The sequence below is a fragment of the Ostrea edulis genome, chromosome 10 (genome assembly GCF_947568905.1).
Source record: "Ostrea edulis chromosome 10, xbOstEdul1.1, whole genome shotgun sequence".
Taxonomy (NCBI): Eukaryota; Metazoa; Mollusca; class Bivalvia; order Ostreida; family Ostreidae; genus Ostrea; species Ostrea edulis.
In genome coordinates, this window is record NC_079173.1 from 33,013,547 (window position 1) to 33,026,094 (window position 12,548).

The window sequence follows — 12,548 nt, forward strand, 5'->3', positions numbered from 1 at the left end:
TATATCGTTTACAATTATGTTAGCGAATTAATAAACTTGAACATCTGCCTTCACTTACAATATATAAAAATAAATTTGGGGAAAAGGTTTGCAGTTAGTGCAGTGTATTATAGTATTAAACATGCACATTTATCATCTAAAGACTTTAATCTTGTCACAATATCACGTCTGAGTGGAAAACCAGCCTACCACGAACGTTTTATGTTAGTATATACGTCTTTATCGTCAAAACACAAAAGTGCGGTCATTCTTAGCATTACGAATAGAATCTGTTTTCTATAGGTGAACAGAACTATTTGGCATGGAATCCGAAAACCTGATTAAACAGTCAAAGGTTAAGCCTGATTATTCCAGCTCCTTTGTCTAGATCCAGCAGCATCTGCGTCTTTCCGTGAATCTGTGCCACATAAATATGATTCAATGTTTCTAACATCAACTGGTTTGTTTACTGTTTGTCATAAAGGTATTTCAGGAATTTTTGTTACGTAGTACACAAGGTGTGGTTTGAACAGCGTGATCTTCTTAACGTTATGATTAGATAACTACTGATGATGCTGAGGATTTAAATATATCACCCAATACAGAAAAAAATATATCACTCATTACAGAATAAAATATCACTCATTACAGAATAAATGTATCTCGCGTGTTATTGTTACTGATCGTCATTTCCAATTCAATCTCATGATTACTATAAAGACTACAAAATTAAGCGCAGAGCAAACACGGACCCCTGGGTGTAGCAGAGGTGAGATCAGGTGCCTAGGAGGAGTAAGCATCCCCCTGTCGACAGGTCACATCCGCCGTAAGCCCTACATCTTTATCAGGTAAATGGAGTAATCCGTAATCAAAAACAGTATTTAACAACGGCTTAGTAGTTGGTATGAGACAAGCTAGATAACATTAGATCTAAGGACAGGTTGTATTTCACCATCGAAAAAGTGATACAAGCTCTCAATTATTTTATATGGTTTTTTTTGTGATTTTTCCCCGGAATGATAAAAAGGGTGTTTTCTTTGCAAATAAGAGATTCTGGAGTTAAAATTTCGCTGTGATTTGGTGCATGATATGAACATCTAATAAAACATGCCTAAAAAATTCAGATATAAACGTTCTAGGTTTTTAGAAAAAAAATTATGAAAATTGAAAACGTTATTTGTTAACAGTTTTTAATCTACAGATAAATTCTTCAAAAAACTTGTCAGTTAGAAAAGAGATATATCAAAGAAATATATTATAAAAATAAATTGAAAAGAAATGACCAAATTTCAGATATAATCACTATATTCAAACGAGAGAAAAAAGTACCGATCCCGATCAAAATTGATAGATATTACTAAAATAACCATATTGTTGCTAATTGTATGCACTGTTCATGAAGAAATCAGTTTTCTTTATAAATTCTTTAATTTGTAAACCATTCTATATCAAGGAATGCAGTTTTCTGATTACAATGGTTCAAATTTGAAAAAATCGTAATATTTCTGAATTTTGACAATTACATTTCAATTTCTTTTTAAAATACATTTCTTTGATATATATTTATCTGTTATATCTTTTTTCTAATTGACATGTTGTTTGAAGATTTTATCCTTATATTTAAAAAAAATATTTGCAATTTTCATTAATATTTTTTATTTTAAAAATTAGAACGTCTATCTAAGTCGTTTATGGCCCTGTCACACTACATCACGACCTCACTACGTTCTATATATTTTTTAGATCGTGGTGAGATCGTAGTGCGAACGGCATGAATTTGTAATTTTGTCTGTCTTCACGATGTTACGGCGTCCTCACTACGCTCTTATCACGACTTCACTACGATTAAACTACGGCCTTGTTACGATTTCACCACGTTCTCACTACGTTCATCAAGTTCTTACTACGCTCCCACTACGTCCATCACGTTCTAACTACGCTCTAACCACGACTCCCACGACTGCAACACGAGTTTCCTACGCTTCTGCCACGATTGTACCACGATCTTACTACGATTCTACCACGATCTTACTACGGTTCTACCACGTTTCCGCGCCGATGTCGCCACGCTTTGCAGCAGCTGAATCAGATCCAGATTCAGTATAAATACAGCTCAGAACCTTCAGGACTATTGATCCTCCATCCTCAATTCATTCATCAGTTGATCATAATGGCCAAACTGAAGTCTTTTTCAACAGAAAGCCAAGGTCGAACCCAGCAAGATCTACGCTCCCTTACGATTCTCCTCCTCCTTCGCCTAAGTAACAATATAGCAGCTTGGTCGTTAAGTGCCATATACTGAATATGAATCAACATCTCCATCAATATTTCTTGGTCTGGCCTTTCCACGATTCCAAAGAAGCAATGGTCATATGCAACTTTTGTTCAGTTTTTATACCAGTGTGTGGGGGAGAACAGAACGTGATTCGGTCGTGGCTTGCGCGCAGTGAAATCGTAGTGAGGACGTATTAAGGACGGGATGATCTTGGTAGAAACTTACTACAGCTACAGTCTTCAACAACAGTATGGACGTGCCGTGATCGTAGCGGAAGCGTGAAGAAAACGTAGTGCAAACGGGATGATCGTAATGAGAACGTAGTGAAAACGGGATGGTCGTATAGAGAGCGTAGTGGAATCGCAGTGCAGTAGGTTTCTTCTGCATCACGATCCCATTACGATGCTACTACGACCAATGCCGATCTAAATACGACCTTAGTACGTCCTTACTACGCTTCCACTACGATCAAATTTGACCACGACCGCACTACGTTTGCTTTGAGCATGTTCAAAGGTGCTCCACGACCATCACGACCATAAAGACCTTACTACGTTCTTACTACGACCTTACTACGACGTACCCGATCGCACTACGATCATCAATTTTTACATGGTCGTAGTGCGAACGTGACCTAGTGTGATGGGGGTATTAGGCATGGTTTCTTAGATATTAATATTATGCATCAAATCACAGCGTAATTTGAACTGTAGAGTATCACATTTACAAAGTACCCTTTTTATCATTCCGGGATAAATCACAAAAAATTCATATAAAATAATTGAGAGCTTGTATCACTCTTTCGATGATGAAATCATACTTCATAGGAGGTGTTTTAACGAGCCATTAAATAAAATTTTAGTGTAATTAGATACCTTAACACTTACCTTACACGTCATTGCATTCAATATCGATATGATCAGTTCTTGTGCATTTGGGAAAAGAATACCAATTCATTTCCCATAGACCTCAATACTAACCTTTGGCCCTCTCACTAATTAACTATATTAATTTTAAACAAATGACTACAAACATTTCAAAGTTCATTCCAAGTGTTGATAAAAGACGACAAAAATTATATAGGGTCCCGGACCTTTTATAGGCCATATTTGTACTTTTTACAACACATAGCAATCTGCAATAAATTACACGCTTCATTTTATGCACACCCCTACCATGGTAATTTCCGCAGTCATTACTCGATTTTGTGCGATAATTTTTCATCCTGACAATTTGAGCCTCTATAATATTTCTTTCAATTCCAAATAATTTCACTCTTGATATTAGCCAATCACGCAACACCTAGACATTTATACATGTACCTCCGCCCAATCTTGGGTAAACTGCGTCCGGGTTACGCGTGCGCTTTTTTTTAATACGCTCATTCCATATGTTGACATCTGATCACATTGTGGTCCTTGAGAAAATATATCACTTATAAGGTTTGTAACTGACCGTCTACGGATATAGATCAATCTTATACATGTAGACGGCGAGAAAAAGCTGACCACACGCAGAAGGAAGAAAACGAACTGAAGTTTAATTCTTAGTTCCGTTTAAAATATATAGAAAATACTAGTATACTCAAATAATCTATAAAAGACAGAATACAGAGTGTAAGAGGACAGTTAAACTCAGTTTAGAATTGAACGCAGAACAGATCTATGTGCAAAGTAAGACAAACTATTTACAATAAACCAAACGCAACACTTAAGATGAGTTAAGACATAGGGCTCAAGGTGGTTGGCACGGTCGATAGGGGATGTTTATTCGTCCTAAGCACCTGATCCCACCTCTGGTGTGTTCAGGGACCCGTGTTTGCACAACTCTTAATTTTGTATTCCTTGTGGGAGTTATGAGATTGTTCGTTGCCTTCACCTTTTCATGATAAAAGAAAACTGGAGTCATTATCATAGACAAACATAAGCTTGGATTTATTGTTGGTATATAGTACAAAATAAATCTTTGAGCTAACTATGTACAACCTGAGAGCCGATATTTGGCACATACACAAATAATTGATAGTATGTTACCTATTGACAGAGAAATGCCCTGCGATGTGTTGTTCATAATTTCAAGATCTGATTAATTTACCTGGTCTTTATGTATAAATAAATTTGAAATGTATACTACACAGGTGCATTACAGGTATCACAAGATGATGTGTCTTGCTAAGTTTTAAATTTAAAAAAATCTGTTAAGCTAGTACAATAAGCATCTAACGTAAACGATATAAAGTAACAATTTGGAATAACTTGAATTGTGTGTGTGCTTCTGGTTTTGTTCAATTTTGAACATTTATATTTTTCAATGTCTTTACCTTTGATACCGTTACAAATTGTAATGATTTCCTTATTAATGCAATGTAGTCGTGAACAATGCGCGCATGAAGCTTGATAAATATAGTTCGTTTATTTCAACGACAGGAAATTCCGACATAAATGAAAGTCGTATGTAAATTTTTAAAAAATGACTTTTGAAAATACATGTAGGTATGAACTGCAATGCTTCACGTCGTTGGTGCTTCATGAAATACATGTAGGTATGAACTGCAATGCTTCACGTCGTTGGTGCTTCATGAAATACATGTAGGTATGAACTGCAATGCTTCACGTCGTTGGTGCTTCATGAAATACATGTAGGTATGAACTGCAATGCTTCACGTCGTTGGTGCTTCATGAAATACATGTAGGTATGAACTGCAATGCTTCACGTCGTTGGTGCTTCATGAAATACATGTAGGTATGAACTGCAATGCTTCACGTCGTTGGTGCTTCATGAAAGTATGGAATCGTTACAGTTCATACCTACATGTATTTTCAAAATCTTAGATATCGCAAAACGTTATCTTGTCTCATTTCATACAAAGTTCAGTGTTGCATAAACGTAAATAATATTCATTTCAGTTTAAACTCATCCACAACAATTACAGTGACAATTAGATGGCAAGAACTGTTTTGATTAATGTCGTATTCCTGTTTTGAATTTTCAGAAAATCTGTATTCTGTGATTTTCCCTGTCGCTAACGACAACATCACCGTTGCCAAGGATTCCAATACCTTCCAATCCTCTAAATTGTCCATTTTCGCTTCCATAACTTCCAAACATACAATAGAATCGTCCGTCTCCATGGAATACTTGAATACGGTTATTTCCGCTGTCCGCCACAACTACAAATCCTTGACTGTCTATCGCAATGCCTTTCGGGAGTTTCACCTCCCCCTGCAATGTACCATGGGAGCCAAAACAAAACAGAAAGTCTCCATACATACTGAAGACTTGTATTCTATGATTGTTGCTGTCAGAAACGTAGACTCGATTGTCAGGGCTAATTGCTAGATAATGCGGATTATCGAAACAACCAAGACGATGTCCCATGCTTCCGAACTGACGTACAAATCGGCCGTTGGACTGGAACACCTGAATCCGATGATTTTCTTTGTCGCATACGTATATAAATCCCATAGTGTCGCTAGCTGTTCCCCATGGATATAACAACTGCCCTGGTTCCACGCCCTCCTCACCAAACATGAGTTGAAAATTCCAGTTATGGTCGAAGATCTGGATGCGATGGTTCATGCGGTCTGTCACAACAATTTGTCCGAATGTATTGACTGTTATGCCTGTTATAGAATCGAATTCTCCCTCGCCAGTCCCATAAGTTCCAACACTCCTGACAAACTGGCCTGTCTTATCGAAAACTTGTATTCGGTTGTTGTGGCTATCAGCGACGAGAATATTATTCTCTCTTGTAGTCGTTCCAATCCCTCTCGGCCACGTAAATTCCCTGAGGTCGTTGCCACGTTGTCCGATTTGTCTAACTGCACGTCCTTTGTCAGTGTAATTTATCAGAGAACTGGAAACAACTGTGCTTTCATTTTCATAAAAAGTGACCGCCGGTCGAGAAAGCGACAACTCTCCAAAAGTCGAGGAATCCAAGTCTTCGTCATCATGGTGAATATTGAACCTCACCGGCGGACGCGAGCGTGGACTGGAGCTAAGAGACCTCATTCTTGTGGGGCTGCTGATACTTTCATCGTCTTCTCCGTCTTCTGTTCTGTTTCGAGGTAGAGACGTTTCATTTGATTCTTCGACGATGGATCTTATGCGGTTAGCAGCTGCTTGTCGGGTTGATGCAATTAAAGCTCGTGCTTCATTGAGTCGGTACAAGGAAGCACCGGTGCTCAAACTTCTAAATCGTCTTTCAGATGCAGTCAAAGGATGATGGTCTGTGTATGCTGGTGTAGACCCCCCTAAAAGTGTGGCTAATCTTGTGTCCGACAAATTGTGGCGCCGTCTTTCTTGAAGTGACATTGATCGTCGCGGAGAGCGAATTTCTTCGCTGCCTGTTTCGGAGTCAGTATCAACCTCTCTACCAACCGTATAGTGTGGAGTTCCAAATGAATTTGAAGTTCCCATGTAAGTAGAAGGCGTAGCAGTGGATACGATCGCACATGAATAAGGTAATGTTGTTGGAATCCTTGATGCGGATGTCGTCAATGTACTCCAAGTGGGATAGGTTGAATCTAGTCCATATCGAGATGATTGAGAGTACCGCGTTCCTGAAAGTGTGTTGGTAATACCGCTTGATTGTCGTATATATCCCGACGAAGAATTATAGAATATCGGCTGCTCTGTTATAGAATTTGGGGTAGAAACCGGTGAATATTCAAGGTCAAATGAAGGTGGATCTGTGTAGTGATTTGGTAAGTCATCATCGTTGTTGATGATGATTGGCAAGTCCTCATCTAAAACGATTGCCTGCTGTTGGTAGATCGAGGTTTGTGGAGTAAGTGGTTGTTGGTACACAGAGGCTGCTTGCGTTGTTGATTGACGTTGGTAATCTGTAGTAGTGGATGTAGTGGATGAAGATTGGTAATTAGAAGCAGCTAGCGATGCTGATACAGATGTGGTCGGCGGGGAACTTTCTAAAGAAGAGTCATTAGAAGATTCCTCCGCCGATAAAAGTCTCGGGTGTGATATTGTGATTTCACCGAAATTTGAGATACAGTTTGAAATCCGTGTCCCATCAAAAGCGAAATCGATGGATCTCCCTCGTGGAGGCTGATATCGATCAGCATTGTAACTACGGAGACGTTCCATGTGGTTTTCGCTCTGTCGCTTCAAGTCCATCACATCATCATCTGGAAGTACTAGGTACCGTCTTCTAAACAGGGATTCATTTGTGTCAACAAACGACGCCAACATACCCATTTCAACCTCTATGTTGTCCTTCTGCAATGTTAAAGTTCGTATTTCCCCTTGAAGAAAAGTTTCCGCTTCATTATGAAGCAACCGTTGTCTTGTTCTCAAATCGATGATGTACTTTTCAATGGCCTCAGTTATGTCCAATTTCACTGAATCAACTCTTTGTCGAACTACCCCCATTTTACGTTCAAGGTTGCCTGCGATGTCCGTTAACCTAGGAACGCCTCTCTTTAGTTGTCCTAGTACAAGAGACACCTCTCGTTGTATCTGCTCCATATGCAGGCTTTTACATGTTGTACATATTAATTGATCGCAGTGAGGACATCGCATCAGATCAACCTCCCTTGAACAAGCTGGACATCGCCTCCGCGGCACTTGTCGAGTATGTGAAATACGGTTTTGCAGCCTAGGATACCTTGGCAGGACTATTTCTTCCTCCTCTTCATCGCCTTCTTCTTCTGCCATAGTACAGCACGCCCCATTAGGAATATAAAAGAAATCATTGTTTCCACTTGCCTCATTTGCACTAGAAGGAGTGGCTACGTCGTCAATCACATCACTATTTGGACGAAGATCGAGGAAGTTTTGGATTGTAAGATTGTTTGGGTAAGTGGAAACGCCATGATAAGGAACGATGTGTTCCGCACGACACTCGGGACATTTCAGCGTTCTAGTGAGACCTCTCACTAACCCCTCTAGGCAAGGGGATTCACAGAAAGTGTGTTGGCATGGTAATAGCTTGGGATTGTTATACCTATCTAAACATATTGCGCACCGAAGCAGTTCCTCTATCCGGAGTGCAGAGTATGTTGCACCTTCTGCCATTTTAGTTTCTGTTGTTTTCAAATCTATGTGTCTGAAGAAATAATGATAAATGTATAATCTTTATCCATATTTTCAACACCGTTCATCATTTTTTAGTGTTTGTATATTATCTTCATTATTTTACCGAAATATTTCGATTCCTATCTTTCATCAAATATGCATGCAAAGTTTATTTTTCAACTTTTAGAATAAATCTTTAAACATGTCAAAATTATACCAACCTTTAATGTTGTAAACTTCTTTTTCCCCGAACTGTTGGAAGTCCATGGTGAGATGACAAGTTATGCAGGAAAAGATCTGCAAGAATATATAATCTTTATATAAACTAAAGGTTTCGTCAAAACTAAAGGTTCTCATAGTTTAATTCATAAAGTCTAGGAAAACAATCAACTGCAAATACGGATGTCCGGGTAGCGCAGAGGTAGCGCTCTCGCTTCTCACCGCTTCGACCCGAGTTCGATCCCCTTGATCGGCAGTGGTTGTATGTAAGAAGGTATGGCGTCGCCCTCTCGGACACGTGGGTTTCCTCCGGTTTCCTCCCACATAAATGACCCCCTAGGACCCCATTGGAAATAAGCTTTCGATCTTTCATGGGTTATCCTTGGTATTCATGTATGTATGTTTGTATGTATGTATATACCCAATAAACATTTATTTATTTAACAGTAACTCAAGTCGGTTATTTCCTTAGCAGGACCTGGGTTCGAATGCGGCGGCGACCAAACCCACGTCGTGTAAAAAGGTGGTGACTGTTCCTGTACTCAACATTACCAGTAAATGTCACGTGTCCCTAGAATGTGACCTTAGAACTGACCTCCCTTTGGCACGATACAAAGAACCTTCCTACACGAGTCATCAACATGGGTTGAAAACGTGAAGTCGATATGAATATTCTCGTTCGAACGTTAAACAACAAGCTGTCATATAAAGAAACGCATGTAACTACCAGATATTAAATAAAAGTATGCCATTTTGTACGTAAAAAAATTATTTGCGTGGAAAATTTAACTTTGAGTTGCAGTCAAAAATGAATCAAACTGATACTCCTATCAATACTCCTGTCAATAATCTGCAGCATCTTAGTTAAGAATGGCTCTATTTAGACAATGCCTACTGCGCATGCCATTTGCAAATAACCGAGTCATGCTGACATTCTCTGTGAGTATCAGACAAATTAATGTGACGTACATGCTATTGTTTCGTGGTGTGGGCGGTAAATGACTGCCAATCTAGATTGGTGGATCTAACAAATAACTTGATTAGAATACATGTCCGACATCCTTTCATTTCTGTTGTTGTGTTGGTTTTCGGTGAAGCCAAACCAGAAGTACAACTCTACGATCAGTATGACATACACAGTATTTTAAATTATTGTCGATTTTACGCAACACGAAAATCAAATTAGTATATAAACTAATCTAAAACCCATTGTGGTACGACACTCTTTGACAATTATACTGGCTTCCATCCGGACCCCAAAACATAAATACATTGACACGCTGTCACATTGTCATTGAGAAACAGCTATCAGACGTAAATTTCAGAGACTCGCTGTCACATTTTCATTAAGAAACAGCTATCAGACGTAAATGTCAGAGGATCACGTATTACATTTGAAATATTTCTATCAGGCACATAAATTTCAATAACTCGTAACTAAACCTAACAACCATAATTGAAGAAATAGTCAATAAAGAGCATATAAAATAATCACTTTGTATGGATACCCACTTCCGCCCAAGTCCTGGGTTGAAATCACACCAGTACTATGGAACCAAACCTCTAGCAGCGCGTGAACAGTGCACTAAACCGATCGACCATCTAGGCAAATTACTTCTGATGACGATTAAATTCCGTCCGTCCGTTCGTTGTGACTTGATATATTGAATAGTTTTCAACATAAAGCGTTCATATTTTAAAAAGCAAAATGTAGTTGACGTATAATAGATTTTAGAGTCCTGGGTCACGGGTGGAGATCACTGCATACTTTTAGTCTCAAACTTTACACTGCTATCAACGTCACGCGATAAGCTTAACAGTTTTCAACGTAGAACTTTCAGATGTTATATAAAAATTCTTGTTTGTTTATATGTTATTTTATTTTGCGATATGGTCACTCATACAGAGACGACAACAGCTGTTACATCTAGTTTTAACATCGCAGTAGCCCAAAATGCCTGGCTTCATAGACTCGATTGGCTGAGAAATGATCACATGGATATTTTGAAACTTGCCGCCAAAAAGTCTAAACATTCTATATATAGTAATTTCTTCGACTGATCGTAAATTGCTAAAACCGAATCGGATGCAGTTTGTTATATAAATGTTTCTTTCTTTTATTGTTTGTTTGTGAAAGTCTCTTTCTTCACAATCAATTTTAGTTCAATCAAGAGCATACATTCAAAAGTCAAGGGTCACCATTCGTCGGAAGTTTTATTGTTAACTACATTCATCTTGTTAAAGACCTTTAGTTATCTTCAAATCTTAGTATGTTACAAATTATATGCACTGTTTGAAACCTAGATACAACGGCGCTAAAGTCCCTGTTGCAAAAAATAGAACACAACAGACAACTTGTAATTAGCTTAGATCCGCCTGTCAGATAAATTAGATCACGAAGCATGTGATCACAAAATGACAACTTACACCAGAAAAACACGTGCAGTGAATGACTCAGATGTGCGCACTTGTTCTGTGCAAATATGAATATAGGTATTTGGAAATACATTTTACGTATGACAAAATACCAAACAATCTAATTACAATTAAATATTACATCTATTGACATATATGTACTTGTATATCTGATGTATGGCGGGTATGCGAACGGATCTAACATATCTAATTCTACATGTGTGAGCGGATCTAACATATCTAATTCTACAGGTGTGAGCGGATCTAACATATCTAATTCTACATGTGTAATTAGATTGATGAAAAAAATTGACCTATTTCGGATCAATTTTTAATTTTCTTCATGCTTTTCATTGTTAAATGTTTTTTCCTCTGTGCTATGTAAATATGATTAAAATAACTTGTGCATCCTTGCACTTGGCAAATATACTGTTACAGACATTGTAATATTTTGATAAGCATATCACGGTTAATTATTACACGTGTTTTAAACTCTGTACAGGTTCGACAGTAGAGCAGTGAAAACTTCTACGTCTATCAGAATTTTTAGTTGGATGATTTGTGCAGACCCAGACTTCCACATGAAATTCAAAGCGTTGGTTAATGCATGCTCAACCATCCACTAGCCATGCACGGTATTTGAGATACCATAACACTGATTTTAAGATAACTACAGAAACGGATTATCACAATGGAATATTAAAGAAAGAAAGAAAATATGCACTCTTGGCAAAGTTATAAAAATTCAAACCTTTGTGAACAATCTCTTATCTTCGACCTTCATCGTAAAACTTCCAACATCTGGTGGAGATACACATGCAGCATCACTCACAAAGCTTCTGGTGCGCAGACGACCGAAAGATGAAATGTATATCCAGAAATTTTTAGTGCAAATAATTTTATCTGCCAACGTGTGCCAGCGAGCGAGGAAGTGGCCGCCAGTTTACTGAAATGTCTCTAGGGGTGTTTGTGTAGATGCTTCAAGTTTGAGAATGTTTTGTTTTCATCGTGATATATATATACAGCTTGATGTTGCTGATGCTGAGCTATTTTTAGAACTTGATAGGACCCCCATTGTGTTATTGTTATGCAAAAACAGTGGATCGTACACCACATTAACAAAATGTTTTCAAGTGTAAGATTTTGAAGAAAGACAGCAACATTTTGCACCTATATGATGCTATTATTTTGACGTGAAATTTATGTAGAATACGTTTATATAAATATTATACACTGGTCAACAGGTTTATATGAATATTATACACTGGTCAACAGGTTTATATGAATAGTATACACTGGTAAACAGGTTTATATGAATATTATACACTGATCAACAGGTTTATATGAATATCATACACTGGTCAACAGGTTTATATTAATAGTATACACTGGTCAACAGGTTTATATGAATATCATACACAGGTCAACAGGTTTATATGAATATCATACACTGGTCAACAGGTTTTTATGAATATTATACACTGGTCAACAGGTTTATATGAATATCATACACTGGTCAACAGGTTTATATGAATATCACACACTGGTCAACAGGTTTATATGAATATCATACACTGGTCAACAGGTTTATATGAATATCATACACAGGTCAACAGGTTTATATGAA

The 12,548-nt window shown here is 37.8% G+C and overlaps 1 protein-coding gene and 1 long non-coding RNA gene across 2 annotated transcripts; one reads left to right on the forward strand and one right to left on the reverse strand.

Moving 5' to 3' along the window:
* Positions 1 to 4,166: 4,166 nt before the first annotated feature.
* On the reverse strand, positions 4,167 to 8,287 carry LOC125665828 (RING finger protein nhl-1-like). Its single transcript, XM_048898726.2, has one exon. It carries the CDS (start codon positions 8,285 to 8,287, stop codon positions 5,243 to 5,245), a length of 3,045 nt encoding a protein of 1,014 aa, XP_048754683.2. The 3' UTR covers positions 4,167 to 5,242.
* A 2,584-nt stretch (positions 8,288 to 10,871) lies between these two features.
* On the forward strand, positions 10,872 to 12,159 carry LOC130050733 (uncharacterized). Its single transcript, XR_008798979.1, has 2 exons — positions 10,872 to 11,173; positions 11,424 to 12,159. It is a non-coding gene; the product is annotated as an uncharacterized LOC130050733 (long non-coding RNA).
* Positions 12,160 to 12,548: the final 389 nt, after the last annotated feature.